The sequence below is a fragment of the Gopherus evgoodei genome, chromosome 3, assembly GCF_007399415.2.
Source record: "Gopherus evgoodei ecotype Sinaloan lineage chromosome 3, rGopEvg1_v1.p, whole genome shotgun sequence".
Lineage (NCBI taxonomy): Eukaryota > Metazoa > Chordata > Testudines > Testudinidae > Gopherus > Gopherus evgoodei.
Window position 1 is genome coordinate 149,757,534 of NC_044324.1, and position 19,794 is coordinate 149,777,327.

At 38.7% G+C, this 19,794-nt stretch overlaps 1 protein-coding gene across 4 annotated transcripts in view; it reads right to left on the reverse strand.

Annotated features, from left to right (window-relative positions):
* RGS7 (regulator of G protein signaling 7) overlaps positions 1-19,794 on the reverse strand; it is a 454,835-nt gene that overhangs the window by 217,561 nt on the left and 217,480 nt on the right. For all 4 annotated transcript variants that reach the window (XM_030556981.1, XM_030556980.1, XM_030556983.1 and 1 more), the window contains exon 3: positions 6,547-6,643. In XM_030556981.1, the coding sequence (XP_030412841.1) occupies positions 6,547-6,643 (97 nt within the window). The remainder of the gene's footprint in view (positions 1-6,546; positions 6,644-19,794) is intronic.

The window sequence follows — 19,794 nt, forward strand, 5'->3', positions numbered from 1 at the left end:
TGCCTAGGGAAGTTGTGGAATCTCCATCGCTGGAGATATTTAAGAGTAGGTTAGATAAATGTCTATCAGGGATGGTCTAGACAGTATTTGGTCCTGCCATGAGGGCAGGGGACTGGACTCGATGACCTCTCGAGGTCCCTTCCAGTCCTAGAGTCTATGAGTCTATAAATGAAAACAGGTTAATAAGATTATTTTGACTTCACTTTAAGTGCAGAGCAGGACCACAGCAGGCTGTATATCACAGCACACCAGCTACCAGTCTCTATTTTAGATTTGTGCCAACTAAACATTCAGGCTCTGTGATTTTGAGCTTCACTGTCAAGCACAAAAGCTTATTTGGACCCTTAGAAATGGTTAAATTGAATTTTAGAATTGAAGACCAAGCACTCAAAGCTTCAAAAGAGGCTTCGGGGAATCATCCTCAGTCACAATCTTGGATAATTATGTACAAACCTACAACAGCATGCTTGGAGCTATTGAAAATATTAGCATGATTGAGTCTCTGCCACAAAGAGCTTGCAATTCAACTGCAATGTAGAGATTTCAGTTGAGACACAAACAATGCATTGGCAGAGAGTGCAACCAAGCCTGTCAAAAGCTTCTCTTAGTTTAAAAACATTATAAAATAATTGTTAGCAGAAAGTACAACATTAGTCAAGGTATGCATTACTCTTTTCTGAGCCCAGTAACAGACTCTACAGAGGACCTTGTATGGAGATATGCCATATTATACTAAATGCCCTAAATTATCAGTTTAAGTGTGGTGGAAGTGTAGGATTTCCTCACAGAGATTGTGGCTGCTATCTTGGGTTTATTTCACAGAAGTAGCAGACACATTTCAGCTATAGCTTAATTTTCAATTAATTGTCCAAACCCTGATATGCAGCTTGATCGAGAACTAACAGTTTTCAGATCCTGAACACAAAAGAGGACTATTTTCGTCCTGGCAACTCCGCCTCTCCACTTCAAACAGCCAGATTTCCCATTCTAGAGGTAGCTCAGGAGAGCAGTGCAGAAGCAAGCAGTATCTTCTTGGCACATCAGAGGGATGTGCGTACATTTCCATGTGTACATGTGTGATTACAGGAGCAAGGAAACAGGCAAATGTGTGTGTTACATGTAGGTGTTTAGGTGAATTAGCAAGTGTTCAGAATAAAAAGGGGAGAGAGAGAAATTAGCAGAAGGCTGAGGAGAGAAATAAAGCTGCAAAGGGAAATTTGTTATAGGACATAATATTAAAAGGGCGGATGAAGAGAAGTGATAGAAAACTAAGGATAAAAGCTAGAAAAGGGGAGCAGGCAGAGAGGAAAATGGGAAAGAGGGAGAAAGTTGTGAGATGATGACTAGAGGAAGAGATGAAACATTTGGAAAACTAGAACTAGGAGTGAGAGATAAGGCAGGCATGTGGAAAGAAAAACAAGAACAGCAACTAAACAAGAGCAGGAAGTAGGTAGAGTCAGTCACAGAATAGGGAAGGAAAGTGATGAGAAAAAAAGTTGAGAACAAATAATCCTATAATTTTCATTTATATCACTTACTTAGGCCTTCTCTACATGAGATAGTTATGGCTGTTCAATTTAAAACTATCAAGTTAAAGTGGTGCAAAATCCTTGTGTGGACGCTTGCTCTTATTTCAGTTTAAGAATCACTTATTTCAGATTAGCTTAATCCAATTCTCAATTCTTAAACTAAACAGAAATAAGTCTGTTTTAAATCAAAATAAGAGTCTACTCTGGGGGACTGAACCATTTTAATTGAATTCATTCATGATTACACCTTTGTCATGTAGCCAAGACCTTAGATTGAAAACTTTTTGGAACAGGGGACATCTTACTGTTATGCGTTTGTTTCAAGTTTAGCATAATAGGGCTGTGACATCTAGGCACTACCACAATACAAATAAACAACATCAACAACAAGGAGATAGAAGAGGACAGAGAAAAGTAACGATGCACAACTTTAAGGGAAGAATTTTCTGAATTGTTTCTACATTTTAGCAGCAAATTACAATCTCAGATTCTGGGGACAGCAAACAATAAATGCATTGGAAATCCAGAATGACACAAAGGATTCTATCCTTTTTGTACTGCTCATTTTCACATTCAGTGCATTATTAACCTTTATTCTTAACATTTGGTTGCTCCTGCTGCAGAATTTCCATTTTGCTGCAGAATTTCCATTTTGCTGCAGAATTCCACAAAGTAGTTCCAGAGAACCCAGGGAGATCTTGCTTCAGAACTTTGGCCCAATTTGCTGCAGAGCACATGGAGCAATCCATGTAATCACTGAAAGAGCAGTTCTGTTTTTTTCTTTCAAACATGAGCAGAAAAAACCCCATTGATTTCAAAGACAGTGTGGACTTTGCCTGAAAGACAGATTTTACCCTGTTATCATGTTTCTGAGAACGACACTATCATTCCAGAGCTGCTACTAGAGGCAGAAGATCTCATCAAAAAATTACCGGGTTCTCAAGTAATGTGGAAAATAATCTTGAATGAGGGTCTTATCTGGCACGGAGAAATACATTTTAGAAGAGGTCTATAAAATACATATGGAAAAACTGCCATGTATTTGAATAAGAAGAAAGAAGACTGGAAAAAATTTAGTTAAAATAAAAACAGCCTCTTCTTGCAGAGAGTATAAAATATCTGGATTTTTTTATCCTCAAACCCAGAAAGCTATGTACATTTAACAATATCAATATACAATACTATAAAAACTACCTTCAGCAACCTCACTAGGCAATTTCTTAACAGCACATTAACATTTTAAGATAGAGAAAGAAAAGTAACATCCAGTGGAAATAAGAGAGATAATTAGATAGACAGAATAAACAGCAATTACCCGAGCTGGAAGCTGGCCAGGATCACTGCTCTTGCTAGAGGTGCCGTAGAATGTTTAATGACCACAAACACCACTTACTGCAGCGTCTTGGCCTTACACTCAAGTACTAATCTGATCCACTTAGCATGAGATGTGACAGGATCACAGTACAACACATAAGGTGCATTTTTTAGGTGTGTGATTTTTACCTCTCTGTTTCTCACAAGGCTATCAAAATGCACCACAATCATTTGGCAGATCAGCATAATGTGACTACTAATGGTTAGTGGGTAGCCTGAGTAAAATGTTAGAGTAGGCAATGTCCTAAGGCAAACTTCCTGTAATTCTTTCATCCCGGATCCCAGTAGGAATTTGCCAAGTATGCTATTTTTAGAATGCTTTTATGCCTCTTCAGTGTTTGGATACAAGTATGCATAATTTGCCCAATTATTTCTCTCATAGACTTTGTAATGTATTAAATTGTTAACTGTAGTTGTTATTTGCATAATAAGAAATACAGTTTCATCTTGATGCAGAAGAACTTGTGTGTATCTTCTGATTAATGTTATGTGTAGATCATAGAATATCAGGGTTGGAAGAAACCTCAAGAGTCCAACCCCCTGCTCAAGGGAGGACCAACCCCCAGACAAATGTTTGCCCTGAAATCTAAATGGCCCCCTCAAGGATTGAACTCACAACCCTTAGTGTAACAGATCAATGCTCAAACCACTGAACTATACACTAGCCAGCATTGCTATTATATATTTCTGTTTTCAGAAGTTTATAATCTGGTGTTAAAAGGTCTTGGACTGAATCTTGGCACACAAGGTTTTAGCCCAGGAATAGATTTTTTCACAAAACTAGAAAATAATGGTATTAAATACTTTGGAATCCATGGCCCAAATTCAGCTGTGGTTTAACGCCACTGACTTCAATAATGTTACACCACACATGAATTTGACCCTTAAGTATATAATACCACATTGAGCGTAAATGCATGCACGCATATTCTGTATTTTCCCATTCTTTGTTTTCAAATTATTTGAAAAATCTGTTTGAAAATAGATCCTGAGAGATAATTTAACAAATTTGCACTTAAAAAAAGACAAAAAATTATGGAACAAAAATAATGGTTTTGTTCATAAACAAACAATGATTTGATGTCAGTCCCCTCCCCCCGACCACACATTATGTGATTGTTCTATATGAGCACATGAAAGTAATGTTGGCTAATTGTCCTTTTGTGCAAAGTGCACATGATGATATAATCCCGCATTTGATGTTTTATTATCGCAGCCATTTGTAATAATTATAAATAAAGATGTGCCCTTCATTTGAGATATTTAGTAGCACAGATGTTGTACTTGTAAAAATCTTACAGGAATGCCTATACAAAAATGACAAGCTACCATTAGAGCATTCCATATAAAAATCAAATGCAGATACAATTCTTGATTTGAAATTTTGTTAAACTGTAATGCTTTTAAAAACATTAAGTGAGTATAAGCAGTCATTTGACATCATTATAAATAAAAGAGAACGCTATTTAAAGTAATATTTCACTTTGTGTTGTCATGATCAGTAATATGTAATACAAGTAAATTAAAATGAAAAACTCACTCTTGCATTTTAATAGCATAACTGTTAAGCTTTCTTTTAAGGATTTAATCCTGCAAAAAAGATTGCACTTGCTTAACTTTATATATGTGAGTAGTTTAATGAGCTTCAATAGGAATGCTCTTGTGAATAAAGTTAAACATGGGTGTAAGTGCTTGCACTTATGGGGCCTAACTGTGGTAGACCAACAGATCTAGCTTGTCTTTATAATAAGTCAGTTGCAAAACCTCCCTCCATTACATTGTGACCATCATTCTGGACTGTATTCCAGAATTTGTTTTCCATTTGTACAGCCTCTTTAAACACTCGTGCTTCAATACATACTGAAGTTTACAAGATTATTAAAGGCTCCAAAAAAAACTGTGAAATCTTTGTAGTAACAATTTTCAATTTCTTCTTTTGGAGAAGTGTCACCAACCAGTTTGAGAGGTTTGCAAGCTTCTTAGTATGTTGCTTTGCAGAAACCTGTGCAGCGTGAGAATGTGGGTAAGTGTTGCTGTGCAAACCTGATGCATAGATTTTAGAAAATCCAAAATGGTAATCAGGATTTTATGGCTAAATCCTAATTTTTGCATTCTGTGTGGGTCAAAATATAGTTTTATGGTCATCTTTCCTTTAGAGAACTAAACAGCCATACACTGTACTTTAAAATGTTGAATGCACGATAAATTGTCTTATTCAAGTATGACAATAATATAAAAATCATTTTAGGATAATTCTTCATTTCACATCAGTCAAACCTCTTATTCAGGGACATTCAGAGCAAGTATACTGTGGTATAAATGGAACTTTTTTATTTAACTCACACATTCAGAATGAAGGTCCCCATAGTACTATTAACTATGCCACTTGCTGTCCAATTGTAAATAGGACAACTAGAAAGAGAACCCATCATATTGTATGTCAATTTTACTGTGAAAATTGAATTTATTCCATTAAGTATATGAAATATTTAAATACCCTACCCATTCCCAAAGTTAAAACATATTTATTAAATAAATATTTGCCTACTAAAATACGATGGTGCTTAGTTTTAATGGATTGTGCAAAAGAAGACTCTGGGCCCAATTCTCCTCAGCTTGCGCTCTGCAAAGTTATGCAACACCTGTGCAAAACAGCTCTAGAATGCCAAAAGCACTGTGAGTGAAGAACCTATGCAGTTATTAGCCATTTTACAGTGTATCTGAAGTATAGGTTTGACACCAAGATCTACTTCAAAGGAATTCTACAGTCATTTGACAGAATGAATAGAAACAAAGAAAATGAAAAGGATTTTGCCAGTCGATTAAAAAAATGGAGTGGATTTTTGCACTTATGAAAGAGAGAAGCTAACAACATTCATTAGGACCAGCTATGAAGTGGGCAGATGCTGTGAAAGCTTTTATGATACAGCTCAGTCCTAGCCTCAACCTCTTTGTTTTTTCCAGAATTCAACCTCTGTTGGGCAGAAACTGATAAATGCAAATTGGTGTCAGTAATGTAATGATAAATATCCACAAGGTACAACTAGTTAATATATTTTAAAAAATGTAAATAATGATATTGACTACATATATGACTGAAACAAGGGACAGCAATCCTCATGCTTCTGATCATAAGCTGATTTTATGTGGGAGTCAGTAAAAAAATTTCATTTATGGTACTACAACACACACATGGCATTGTGGGATGGAAGATTCACCTTTCTTTGATGCTGCTGATATGGCAGTTCTTATGTTAAGATATTAGACTACATAGACAACCAAACTCAGTGCACCAATAGCCTGAAAACAGATTTACAAATTAGCTTGAAATGAAAATATGGTGCATTAAAAATATTGCCACCTACCTGTAATTGCCTTTCCGCAGAAAATCTAGTATTGCCATTGATTAATTTACTGGACTATCTAGAAAAGTCTTTGAGTAAATTCCTTGCAACGCATAGCAGTAGCATACCCTTTTCCCAAGAAATCCAGTTTTCAGTGGATTCGCAATATAGCCAATTCTTTCCCAGATCAGATGACTGTGGATTTCTTAGAATACTCATGTTAAGTATATGATTGGTGACCAAGAACCCCTTTGCACCAATACTGCTTTAAACAGTATAAAATTCAATTTGAATCTTACCAGAAAAGACACTGGGAATCTTGGAAAGAAAACTTTTGACTGTACGAATAGGAATCCCATTTTTCTCATCCTGCATGCGTGCTATGACGTCTTCCATCTGAATATAAAGAAAGAATAAAAACAGCATTATTTCCTAGCAGAAAACTATTCTCTGAAAACCTTAATTCAGCCTCCCAGAAATGAGGGCCTGCTACCTTTGACTTTTTCCCCCCAATAATTTCATTTTTTATTTGAAGAGGATAAAAAAACAAAAGTTCTTTATTTAAGAACAGCATTAATGCAATGAGAGTTTGTGCTCCAACAATACTTGCAAGAGGAATGCTGAGGCACAGCAGGAAGATTTCATTCTGAAGAGATTACAAACCTTTATTAGAGACAGAGTCTCACATTCTATTAATGTTACCCAATATAAAAGAAAACAGCTGCTTTAGTAGCTTTTAGAGTGTCTATCTAAACTCCCCCCTCTCCCAAAAACATTCCAAAATGGTGTCTGTGATAGTCTCATTCACAGGTAGTTTAGATGCTGTATTTTCCTCTATTCAAAAGCCACAGTCCTCGATTTAAATGGAAGTTATAAGTGCTCACTTCCTTGCACGAAATGACCCATGCAGTCTTTTTGGTGATTGAGGACTGTATCAAAAAGGCTATTTGAAACTAAAATGAAGCTTGTAAGTCAATAGCAGCCTATATTCCCACATCTCTCTTGAGATGCTTTGTTAGTGGACATGGGAGAGGTTATTAGCACTTTACTTTGTATTTTTTTTATTGTTTAGAAGGCACCGTGGAGCTAGAAGGAGAAATGGTTAATTATTAGTAGGAGAATTTTTTTGAGGTGGAGGGGTTTTTTTGCAGTGAGAATTATGGGAAGAGAAAGAAAGGACAAATTTTCATGGTGGGATTTGCCTTCCACTGAGACAGTACAGCCAGATATGCAGGTTGTTCTCCTGGTAGCTGACTGGCCAAGAAAAGTCTTCAGCCCTTTTGTATTATTATTTTGGGTACTTTTATTGTATTAGCTAATTTATGCCTGACTAGATTTTACAAGCCATCTGTTGGCTACAAATGAAAGCATGAGCAAGCCTTTTTATTAAGGAATCATGGCCAAAGTCCTGGCAGGCTGATTAGTGGATATGTTATATATGGAATAAGATATCCCAAACTTTATCCTGATACACAGTAGACTTTAATAATAAAACACAAGTTAGATAAATTCTCTCTGTATATATTTTAAAATATACATAATGAAATAATGATTTTACCCCGTACATTCCTTCATTGTCATTAGTAATAGAGAACCAAGGATTTTCCATGGAGCTTGGATTCTATGTTAAAGTACATTTTATAATTTTTGATTACAGAGAATACTTGGAGACCCATTTCTGCAAACACACGTGGATTATATGTGGACAACTCCGTTAAGAGCACATAGGTCCAGCTGTATAGGTCAGTGTTTCTCAAACTGGGGTTGCTACTTGTGTAGGGAAAGCCCCTGGCAGGCTGAGCCAGTTTGTTTACCTGCCCCGTCCACAGGTCCAGCCGATCGCAGCTCCCACTGGCCACGGTTTGCCGCTGCAGGCCAATGGGAGCTGCTGGAAGCGGCGGACAGTAAGTCCCTCAGCCTGTGCCGCTTCCGGCAGCTCCTATTGGCCTGCAGTGGTGAACTGTGGCCAGTGGGAGCCGCGATCGGCCAGACCTGAGGACACGGTAGGTAAACAAACCAGCTCAGCCCATCAGGGGCTTTCCTTACACAAGCGGCGACCCCAGTTTGAGAAACACTTGTATAGGCAAACATATGTTCACACACAAGATATGCGTTGTAAGTTAAGTGCATAGTAAGATGTGGAAGACTAAAAATAATGCTTACAACTACAGGTTACTCAAAATGTAGCTCCAAAGAAAGGAGATGTTCATTATATTTATGAAGAGTAAATGAAGTCAATGTCTGGTCTTCGGATACACACTCTTTAAACAAATATTGGATATTAAGAACTGACTAAAGAAACTGAAATAGTGTGACAAATCACCTGACTATTGGAATCTGGCCCTGCATTTACTATCTAAAGAATAAAGAAGACCCTGCCTCTATTGAAGTTAATGGGAAGGTTGCTGTTAACCTTAATGGCAATCCTGAATGGAAAAAAAAAGTCTGTCAGCTTTATCATAAGATTTTCATTTCAGATTAAAGATCTATTTTCGACCATGGGTGAAGTAACTAGGACAACTAGAGCAGAATTTGGCCCTAGGATGGTTCTACTGAATCTGCCTCAGAGGACTCTGCAATGTGTTGTTACACTTCAAGTTCAGAAATGAAGATCCCCTTTCTGAAGCTCTAAATATCAGCATTGTGGACTCACTGGCTTACTCAGTATGCATTGATTATAGTTTAAGTGAGTTTGGATGTTGTGAAACAGAACACCTGCCTCCTAATTAGTTACAACAGAGCTGGGATTTCTGGGATGTGCTTAGCTGGATTAGAAAGCCTAACTTGTCTCATCTCACAAAAACAGCACAAACAATGGATTTTTTAAGACAATCACTGTACAATATTATACATAAGATCTCAAGGGAATGAAAAGTAGAAGAAAATGCTCCAATTTATGTCTCCAAAACATCTACTTCAATACATCTCAGTACACAGCTAAATTTCCAGTGTGTACAATTCTTTTTTTTTTCTGTTTTGCCTGTTTTAAATTCAGCAAATGTATAATCTCTTCCATTGCAAAACATTGTGTCCTCATTTAATTATATTTGGGAAACAGTCCTCAAGGCTTTTCTCCTCAGTTAGTCATCAACATTGACTCAAACAATACAAAGGATAGAACAGCTTAATTAGGGAGATAAAAAGAAATTCTCTTCTAATTTTGATTGAGAAGTCTAATCTGGGAAACACAAGCTGCTGTTTAACATAGTAGCCTGCCTTCCTGATGTGTCACAGTTTGCTGCTCAGTCACCTGACTTGATGGTCAAAAGTGAAGTATAAGCTGCTTTGCCTTGCCTGTGTAGTAGCTTCTTGCTATCCCTTTATTATCTGCTTATCTGTTTAAACCAGACTAGCTTTGACAATGCACTGGGATTTATTAATCGTAACCTTTATTTAAAAAAAAAAACAAAAAAACAAATAACAAAAGCTGGGGTGATGGGTTCTTAGGTTGGTCCTGGAACCTTTCCAGAGGTATGGTGCTCAATGCAGTAAATATTTATCATGGTAAGACGGAATGGCAGACAAGATAACATTGAAATCTCTAGTCATATTACATGTAAGGGAGAAAATATCCAGCAATTTGAAAAAGGGCAATTCACACCATGTATCTATGAACATATTGTTATCTGTCTGCCCCTTGTTTCCATCTCCCAACCTGGAAATCTATATTTGAGGGCAATAAGTCCAAAAGCAGTACTCCATATTCAGGCAAAAGTCCCAGAGATCAGTCAAAGATTTTTCTGTGGAGGGGATGCAAACTTGGTCCCCATATTTGAAGCAAAATCTATCTACACACTAATAGCCACACTTGTACTTGAGGCTTTTCAACTTCCAAAAGAACTTTTAAAAATCTTTTATAATAACTATTACAAGATCAAATGTATATAGTGTTTTGGTTTGGTTTCCAATAGCATTAAATCTCAGTGTGGGTGACAGTACATATTATATTTTGTCTCCTTCCCATTTTCCTCTGGTCTTGCTCTTTATGAATTTATAAAAAGATGGAGAGTGTGAGGGTTGAGACAAGCTGAGGCCACTACAGAAGATGAATGGACATGGACGTACAGGGACCCAACCATGCTTACATTAAGGAAGCAATAGAAACCTTTTATTTGTACTGTGTAGAGCTATATGAATAATCGATATTTCAGTTCACTGGCAGTCAGAAGCGTGCGCGTGCGCGCGCACACACGTTCGCCCTGAGTTGAAACTAAAATGGTTAGGATTTTTTTGAGAATTGGGAAAGTTTTTGCATTGAACAAAACATTTAGATTCTGAGTATTTTAACTCCTTTAAATAATAATTATAAAAGCAAAAAAATAAAGGTCTATGTTCAGAAAAACAGAGGACAAGATATTTGTAGTGCACTTTCCCCCTTCTCTTATAACAGATAGCCTAAAGCAAGGGTAGGCAACCTATGGCATGAGTGCCAAAGGCGGCATGTGAGCTGATTTTCAGTGGCACTCATACTGCCTGGGTCCTGGCCACCGGTCCGGGGGCTCTGCATTTTAATTTAATTTTAAATTAAGCTTCTTAAACATTTTAAAAACTTGATTTACTTTACATACAATAGTTTAGTTATATATTATAGACTTAGAGAAAGAGACCTTCTAAAAAGGTTAAAATGTATTACTGGCACATGAAACCTTAAATCAGAGTGAATAAATGAAGACTTGGCACACCACTTCTGAAAGGTTGCCGACCCCTGGCCTAAAGGTTAGGGCACTTATTTGATATGTAGGACATGCAAGTTTGAATCCCTGCTCGAGAGCAGGAACTTGAACCCTGATCTGTCTTCTCCTGGGGAAGTGCCCTAACCATGAGGCTAGAGTATATTCTTGGGTCTCAAGCTATTCTATTTAAGATGTTCCACTTTATATAAAATACCTGTATAATCATTAGATCAGCAAGAGAGAGCTTCTATAGCCTGGTGGCTAGGGACTCTCATTTATGATGTGGGAGATCAAGTTCAAGTTCCCAGTCCAAAGCAGACAGTCAAATCTGTCTCCCCAATATCCTGGGTGAATACCTTAACTATCGGCTATGGAAGAGACAGGGGGTGCTGCTGTCACCTCCTCATCAAGCTGTTTAGAGAATGCCGTCTAAGTTTCCTTATGAATCTAGCCTGAAAATTAATTTTTGTATGAAACTATTTGGGGAATTCAGGTAAAGTTCATACTTTTGGTTGACCAGAAATTGCATTTTTTGGTTAATAAGTTATTTGTCAGGAAAAAAAAATTGCCCAACTCTAATACCGAGCCACGTATAAGTAGAGTGGGACTATATGCAATACACCAGTGTTTCCTGAACTTAGGACACCGCTTGTTCGGAAAAGCCCCCGGCAGACTGGGCTGGTTTCTTTACCTGCCGCGTCCTCAGGTCTGGCCAATTGCAGCTCCCATTGGCCACACAGTTCGCTGCTCCAGGCCGATGGGAGCTGCTGGAAGTGGTGGCCAGTACGTTCCTGAGCCCGCGCTGCTTCCAGAAGCCCCCATTGGCCTGGAGCAGTGAACCGCGGTCAGTGGGAGCTGCGATCAGCCGGACCTGCGGATACGGCAGGTAAACAAACCAGCCCGGCCTGCCAGGGGCATCCCTAAACAACCAGCATCCCAAGTTTGGAAAGCACTGCAATACACCATCTAGTCCCTTCTTATATATCTTACTGACGCAAACATCAGACCTCTTTCAAGGAACAGGAAACGGCATCTTTGACTCTAAAAGAAACTACACTAGTAGGAGATTCTGACCTTGGTAATCAGGGAAGAGACTCAGTTTCCAGTGTCTACACCATAAAAGAAGGCCTTTCTCCACTGCATGTCTACCCCTTCTGTCTTACTAAGCAACAGAAATATTCAAATCCCTGAGCCTCCAATGAAAAGACTACACAGAATATTCAAAATCAGTCTGGTTACCAATAGTTCAAATGTAGTATTCACTACTGTACGGCAAGAAGAGTCATTCATAATTTTACCAAAATTACAAAGTTCTCTGGGAGAAAGGGCTTGAGCAATTTGTATACTTTCAAGATTAAAAATAGATGAAATTACTTGTCTGCTGTTATAGAATTTAATAGATGTCTTTTTCATACTCTTTGGGGGAAGGATGAGATGAAAGCACACTCTCTGAACTCTCATGGAAATGATTAACCTCTAAGTGTTAACGTAGCAAGATGGAGAAATAGAGTACTTATAGTTTAATTTTAAACCAAAAGATATCCTTAAAATAAGAGTTTCGGCCTTTAATCATACCAAGGCGTGCTGTGATCCCATCACATCTGACAAAGACGACCGGAGCTGATGCAATGTTTGGATGAAAAATCTTTCAGGAACACATACTGAAAGTGGTGTAGAATGGGGCAATGACCATTCAGTAGGTTACTCTCTTCCATCCTAGTGATTACTGATGCTGAGCTAATGTGTGCATCTGCATGGCACTGTGTTGCATTTTGAATAAGATGTAAAACCAAGCATTTATCAAGATATCATAACTCTTTCCTAAGAAAAAAAAAAGGTGTTAGGCCTGGCATCCTGGGAAAAAAAAATAAAAAAAATAAAAAAATTCAGATAACTCTACTGGTGTATCTTCCTAAACATCCTCTACAGTTTCCACTGAATATAGTGTAGTTCACTTCCTGCTCTAACTGCTATGTTGTGAACTGTAAAACAAAAACAAAAACCGATGCATTCTAGCAGGGAATGTTTCCTCCACCTAATTCAAAGGGTTAGTTTTAACTTTTAATGCTTGCATACTGCTTTGAGACCTTTGAATGAGAGTTGTATAGAAGTGCATTTCTACTGAAATCCTGCACTTAGTAGTATGTCAAAACACTCATTATCTTGAGTGATTAGGGATTGTAGGTTTTCAACTAGACCAGTTTTTTGCTTGAAATAAAAACTGTAGATTTAAATACATAGGGACTTACATCTAGTTCACTGCAAGTGACACATGAAAGTTGTTATAGCTAGAACTAAGAAAGCCATTTTTAAGTTGACACTGAGGAAAATATATGTAATTAGAACGTACTAGATGCTTGACTCAAGTTGAACTCCTGGAAGAGTTTGTTTTTTATTGTTCTTATCAAAATTAGACTTGGAGAGAAAATTATGCCAACAATATGGCAGAATGGGTGTCCCATGAGAATTATTGAGATTTTGAAAACTTTTCCCAGCCTGAATCAGGATGCAAAGTAAAAACTTTGAAGATTTTCATTAACTGAAAATCTGCAAGAAAATTCAGGTCAAGACAATAAAAACATTTTGTATGGATAATTTCCAGCCCTTTCTTTCTCTTTTTAAAAATATTTTAGCATAAATTAGCTAAAATTTCTGAATAAAAGGTATTCCAAAGCAAAAGTGAAACTTTAAATTTTAAAAATAGTGTCATATTGGGATGCTCCATCAATTTCAACTTTTTTTCCAATTTTTTTTTTCAAAACAGAAGGCATGTCATAACAGACCCTTTCCTAAACCAGTTTCAGTTTCAACAAACTGCCATTTCTTCAGAAAATTCCCAGCCAGCCCTAATAATGAAGCATGAAAGACATCTTTTTTACTCCAATCCTAACGGCCATTTTGAAGAATTTCTGTAGACAATCAATTCTTCTGAAATTCTCAGGTATAGCTGTGTGTCTTTTGTAGAATTTCAACTGGTGGACAAGTTTCCAAATTCTAGTCCCCTTACTACACCAATAGCTCTATGAGGAAAAGCGGCCGGAGGAAGAAATCTCACAAACTCCGAATCTACAGCATCCAAGAAAGATTGTCAGGTAGAAGCTTCACTGATTAAATGAAAAATAGGCTGCTATTTCATAAGCTTCATAGGCTCATAGATTTTAAGGCCAGAAGGGACCATTGTGATCATATACACCGCTACCTCGATATAACGCCATCCAATATAGCATGAATTTGGATATAACGCGGTAAAGCAGTGGTCCGGGGGGCCGGGCTGCACATTCCGGTGGATCAAAGCAAGTTCAATACAACACAGTTTCTCCTATAATGCGGTAAGATTTTTTTGGCTCCCAAGGACAGCGTTATATCGAGGTAGAGGTGTAGTCTGACCTTTGCACAGTGCAGGCCACAGAATGTCACCCTTCTGTAGTAGACCCATAACCTTTGGTGGAGTTACTGAAGTGCTCAAATCATGATTTAATGACTTCAAGTTATAGAGGATCCACCATTTACTCTAGTTTTTAAACCAGCAAGTGACCAGTGTCCCATGCTGCAGAGGAAGGTGAAAAATCCCCAGGGTCTATGCCAATCTGACCTGGGGGAAAATTCCTTCCTGTCTCCAAATATGGCAACGAGATACCAGGGAAAGAATTCTCTGTAGTAACTCTGAGCCCTCCCAGTTAGTGTCCCATCTCTGGCTGTTGCAGATATTTGCTACTAGCAGCTGCAGATGGGCCACGTGCCATTGTAGTTAATTTCATCATATCATCCCCTTTACAAACTGGAGTCATAGTATGGATTCAGAGAGGAGAGGCAGTTTTCCAGCCAGTCCTAATGGTGGGTAACATGAGTTCTGTTTTGGAAAAATTTTAAGGTTTTGAAATTTGTGTAATTCCACATCCAGAATTTCATAATTCTTCACAAAAAAATGGAACAAGGGGAAATAGGGCTTCTACCACAGAACAGCGAATAGCCCACTGACTACCTGGGAGGTAGAGGAACCAAGTTCAAGTTCCTACTCCAACGATTATTTGTACAGAGTAAATTTGAACATGGGTCTCCCACCTAGGCTACATCTCATAAGATATGGGAAGAAAGGTACCACCACAAGTTGTTTTGTGAGGTCAGTGTTGGTTAGATGCCTAACTCACTTGAAAATCTCACTTGGTGCCTATCTGCATTTTTAGGCACCTAAATACCTTTGCAAATCTGGCCTCACCAATGATTTGTGGATTAATATACTCTGCACACAGGAAAACACAGTGCATGTGAAAAACATTTTTTCTACTCACATGTGTACAGCATTTATAGAGTTCTATATTTAGTTAATCCACTGTAACAGCATTATATTTACTGGCCCATTCAAAGAAGATATATTTGCAAAATTCAACACTTTAGTTAAATTAAGGTTTCATTTACAAATGTAAGTCTAAAGCTTGCACATATGGGCACTGATGAAGTATAAATTATGGATAATATAAAACACTGTACCATCATTTTCTTAGAGCACTATATGAATTATTTTCCTTTTAAAAACTTATTCGCATGCAAGTGACTCCACTGATTCTTTAAGATGGTTTGTGTTTGAAAAATTAAAATAAATTTCTCAGTTTTGCACACTGTAAATCTGCATGGAGTTTTATAGACTGTGACAGAGAAAACCAAGCCTGCCTCAAAAGGACTGAAACCTAACTTAAAGGGTGAAATCCTGGCCAAAATGAAGTCAATGGAAGTTTTGCCATTGACTTCAATGGAGTCAGGATTTCACCCAAAGAGTATGGGAATATAGAAATGCAGCTAGAATGAGAGAGGACAAGTGGGCATTATTAAGGAGAGCTGGAGGGAATCAACTCAGGAAGGCTTGGTGAAATAACTGGTAATTAAAGGAGAGGTTTGTGGAATGGAACTTTGAACAGAATAAAGTAGAAATTCAAAATAGTATTTATACATTTGCTAAGATATGATTTGAGCTTCTAAATAGTGTTAATTAGAGCTGGTCAGAACATTTTTGACAAAATTTTTTTTGTCAAAACATGCTGTTTCATCAAAGTTTATAGATTTCAAAGAAGTTTGCAACAGGAAGTTTTTGAGATCCAAAGTGGATTCGCCAGTGGTTTTCAGGCAGAGACAGCTGACTCAGAAACCTGACTTTTTAAACCCATAAACCAATATATCAGTGCAATTCCATTTTGTAGAAACATTTTTAAGGTTTTTGTTTTGTTCCAATGTGGAATAAAAACAAAATTTAAATTTTAAAGGTTGTTGCAAAATGGAATTGTCATCCTCTGGCCAGCTCTAGTGCTAATATTTTAAAGCAGATGAAAACAAATCACACATTTTAAAAAAAAAAAGTTGTGCTTAAAGGGATGGCTCAGGACTAGATACAGCACTTCCAACAATGGAGTGGGGAGCAGCTGTCAGTTCATTTTGCATCTTGGGTGTTGTTATACTGACAGGAGCCACCTGCAAAACCACTAGCCTCAAGATGATGCTATGTAAACAGGACATAGTCACTAGCTAAAAACAGTCACATTACTCATCAAAGTACTTGGACTGACTTTAAGAGCCAGTCATTCTATCTCAAGACAAACAAAACAGATGACATCTCAGATTATGGCAAAGCGTTACTAGTTCATCTGTACGTGTGTTTTTAAATGTGTATTTGTACTGTTGGAGTTGTCAGCTTTCTTGCTTGCCTTCCAGATAACCCCAAACAAATTCAGCATATGACCTGGTCTCATATTTGCTCTGTTTGTTCATTTAGGAATGACGGTTCCCAAGGAAGGAGAGGGACTTTCAGAAAACACGCATTAACAGTAGCCGAAATTCTGCAGGAGGAAACCAGAACTCAAAAGAATATTGAATAGTTTGAGGGAAAACAACATTACAGGTGACAACATGATATAGAAATGAGAATTCTACATTAGGATTCAAGGCTGAGACTTTTGTGTATTCTGAAAATCTGTAATGAAGGCTTTGGTTAGTGAGGAGCATTTTATGACACCGTAATATGTAATTCTGAAAGGTGGAATGATCATTTGCAGAAAACAAAACATGACTACCTTGGAATTTGTGTTAGTGTTTTCTATTAACATTTTTTCTAAGTGGACAGAAATCATAAGCAATCCAATTTCCTCATATTTTCACAATCCATGATCTGACATTGTCAAGGTATTTTTCCCCCAGTTTGAACTTTAGCGTCCAAAAGTGGGGACCTGCATGGACACTTCTAAGCTTAATTTCTAGCTTAGATCTGATAGTGCCGCCACCAGCCAAAATATAGTGTTTGGCACACTTTCTGTTCCCCCAAAACCTTCCCTGGGGAACCCAAGACTCAAACCTCTTGGGTCTTAAAACCAGGAGAAATAAACCATCCCCTCTCCTTTTCCCGTCCCAGACTTTCCCTTCCCTGGGCTACCCTGAGAGGCTCCATTGATCCAAACTCCTTGGATCTTAAAACAGAGAGGAATTAAACTTCCCCCTTTTCTTTCTCCCCCCCCCCTCAATCCCTGGAGAGTTCAGATCCAATCCCCTTGGGTCTTAAACAAGGGGAAAAAATCAATCAGGTTCTTACAAAAGAAAGCTTTAATTAAAGAAAGAAAAAAGTAAAAATTATCTCTGTAAAATTAGGATGGAAAATGTTACAGGGTAGTCAGATTTATATAGCCTAGAGGGACTCCCTCCCCCCTAGCCTGATATTCCAAGTTATAGCAAACAGAGGTAAAACTCCTTCCAGCAAAATACACATTTGCAAGTTAAGAAAACAAACATAAGACAATCCGCCTTTTCTAGCTAGTACTTACTATTTTGAACATGAGAGACTGTTTCAGAAAGATTGGAGAAACCTGGTTGCATGTCTGGTCCCTCTTAGCCCCAAGAGCGAACAACGAACAAAACAAACAGCACAAACAAAGACTTCCCTCCACCAAGATTTGAAAGTATCTTGTCCCCCCATTGGTCCTCTGGTCAGGTGTCAGCCAGGTTCACTAAGCTTCTTAACCCTTTACAGGTAAAAGAGACATTAACCCTTAACCATCCATTTATGACAGACATGCTGCAAGATGACCAGTTTTCATGTCATTTCAGGCCTTTAAGTTGTTCTGAGTCTCTGAACTCCATTAAATTCAGAAATACAAATACTAGAACTTGTGCAAAAATGCTCAAGGTAACATTTTAGCCTCTACTCTGGTACAACCTCATCTTTAAGAATTGTATCAGTGTGCAGGAAGCTTTCTTTATCAAATAAATAAAATGGACTCAACATATCCTTGGTGTAACTTTACTGAAGACAATGGAATTACACTCAGAATGAATTGGTTTCACATTCTCATTTTCTCTGTGTTCTATCTGTTGTACAGTACTTTAAAACAAACACATTTTGAGTGGAGAACAATGAAAATCCTGTTACTGTTACTGTGCTTGGAATGTGTGCAGTTCACCTGTCTTCAATCTGAGAACAAGGTAATAGGGAAGAATGCAAATGAACCACAGGATTACAGGCCTAGCAGAGCAAGAACAGTGGGTCAGTGAAGACCAAACCCAAAGAAATGGTCATCTTGGCACAACCTGGTGAGTATATGCTACAGGCGCCCCTCTAGGCTAATCCATAAAAGTTACATGTTGATACAGCCTTTGACCAAGTGGCTGGATGGGCCACACTGAGAACGCCACACACAGACTGCAAGAAATAGGGCAGACAATCCCTCAAAACTGGTGGTTTATTCTATAGTTTCACCAAGGCAGTAACAAGAGACCTTCTGCAGTACCATGCTGGTTAATCAAAAGCCAAACACGGTCCTCTTTAGGCATTCAAGCCCCAGCTCCCATCCAGAAAACCAAATCTAATATAGTGAGAGGTTACTGAAAACCCATTTCACCATATGTGAGGTTTTACTCATCCAGTGGTCTCCAACCTTTTTACACACAAGATCATTTTTTGAATAAAAGTGCAACTCAGGATCTACCCCGCCCCATCATGCTCACTCCATCCACCCTCCTTCCGTCACTCACTCTCCCCTACCCTCACTCACTTTCACTGGGCTGGGGCAGGGCATTGAGGTGCAGGAAAGGGTGTGGGGTGCAGGCTCTGGGAGGGAGTTTGGGTGCAAGAGGGGGCTCCGGGCTGGGACAGAGTGTTGGGGTGTAGGAAGGGATTCAAGATGCAGGAGGCGATTTGGGGTGCTCACTCTGGGAAAGGGCTCAGGGCTGGGGTGTGGGCTCCCACCAGGCGGCACTTACCTCAGACAGCTCCTGGTCAGCAGTGCAGCAGGGCTAAGGCAGGCTCCCTGCTTCCCCGGCCCCTTGCCACTCCCAGAAGTGATCAACATGCCCCTGTGGCCTGGCGCAGGGCACGTGTCTCTGAGTGCTGACCCTCCCAGCAGGCAATGCCACTGCAGCTCTCATTGGCCACAGTTCCCTGTTCCCAGCAAATGGGAGCTGCGGGGGTGATTTTTGCAGGCAGGAGCAGCGCCCAGAGACCCCTGCCTCCCACAGGGCCGTTTCTAGGAGTGACATGGGGCCAGAGCAAGCAGGGAGCCTGCCTTAGCCCCACTGTGCCGCCAGACTTCTAGCAGCCGGAGATTGCGATCGATTGTCAGAGGCTCCAGGACTGACCAGTCGATCACAGTCTACCGGTAGGTGACCACTGTATTAATCCCAAAGGATCAAACACTTGCCACCAGATCAATATGTATCTCAGATCTTGCCCAAACACCACACTGCCAGCCAATCCTTAGTAGACTAATTAAAGATTTATTAATAAAAGAAAAGAAGAAGCTTATACTCAAGCTTTTAGGTCCCTGCTTCAATCCCTAATATGGTAGCCATCACATAGACAGAGTATCTAAAGGGGTGTTTACCAAGGGGACAACAACAGTT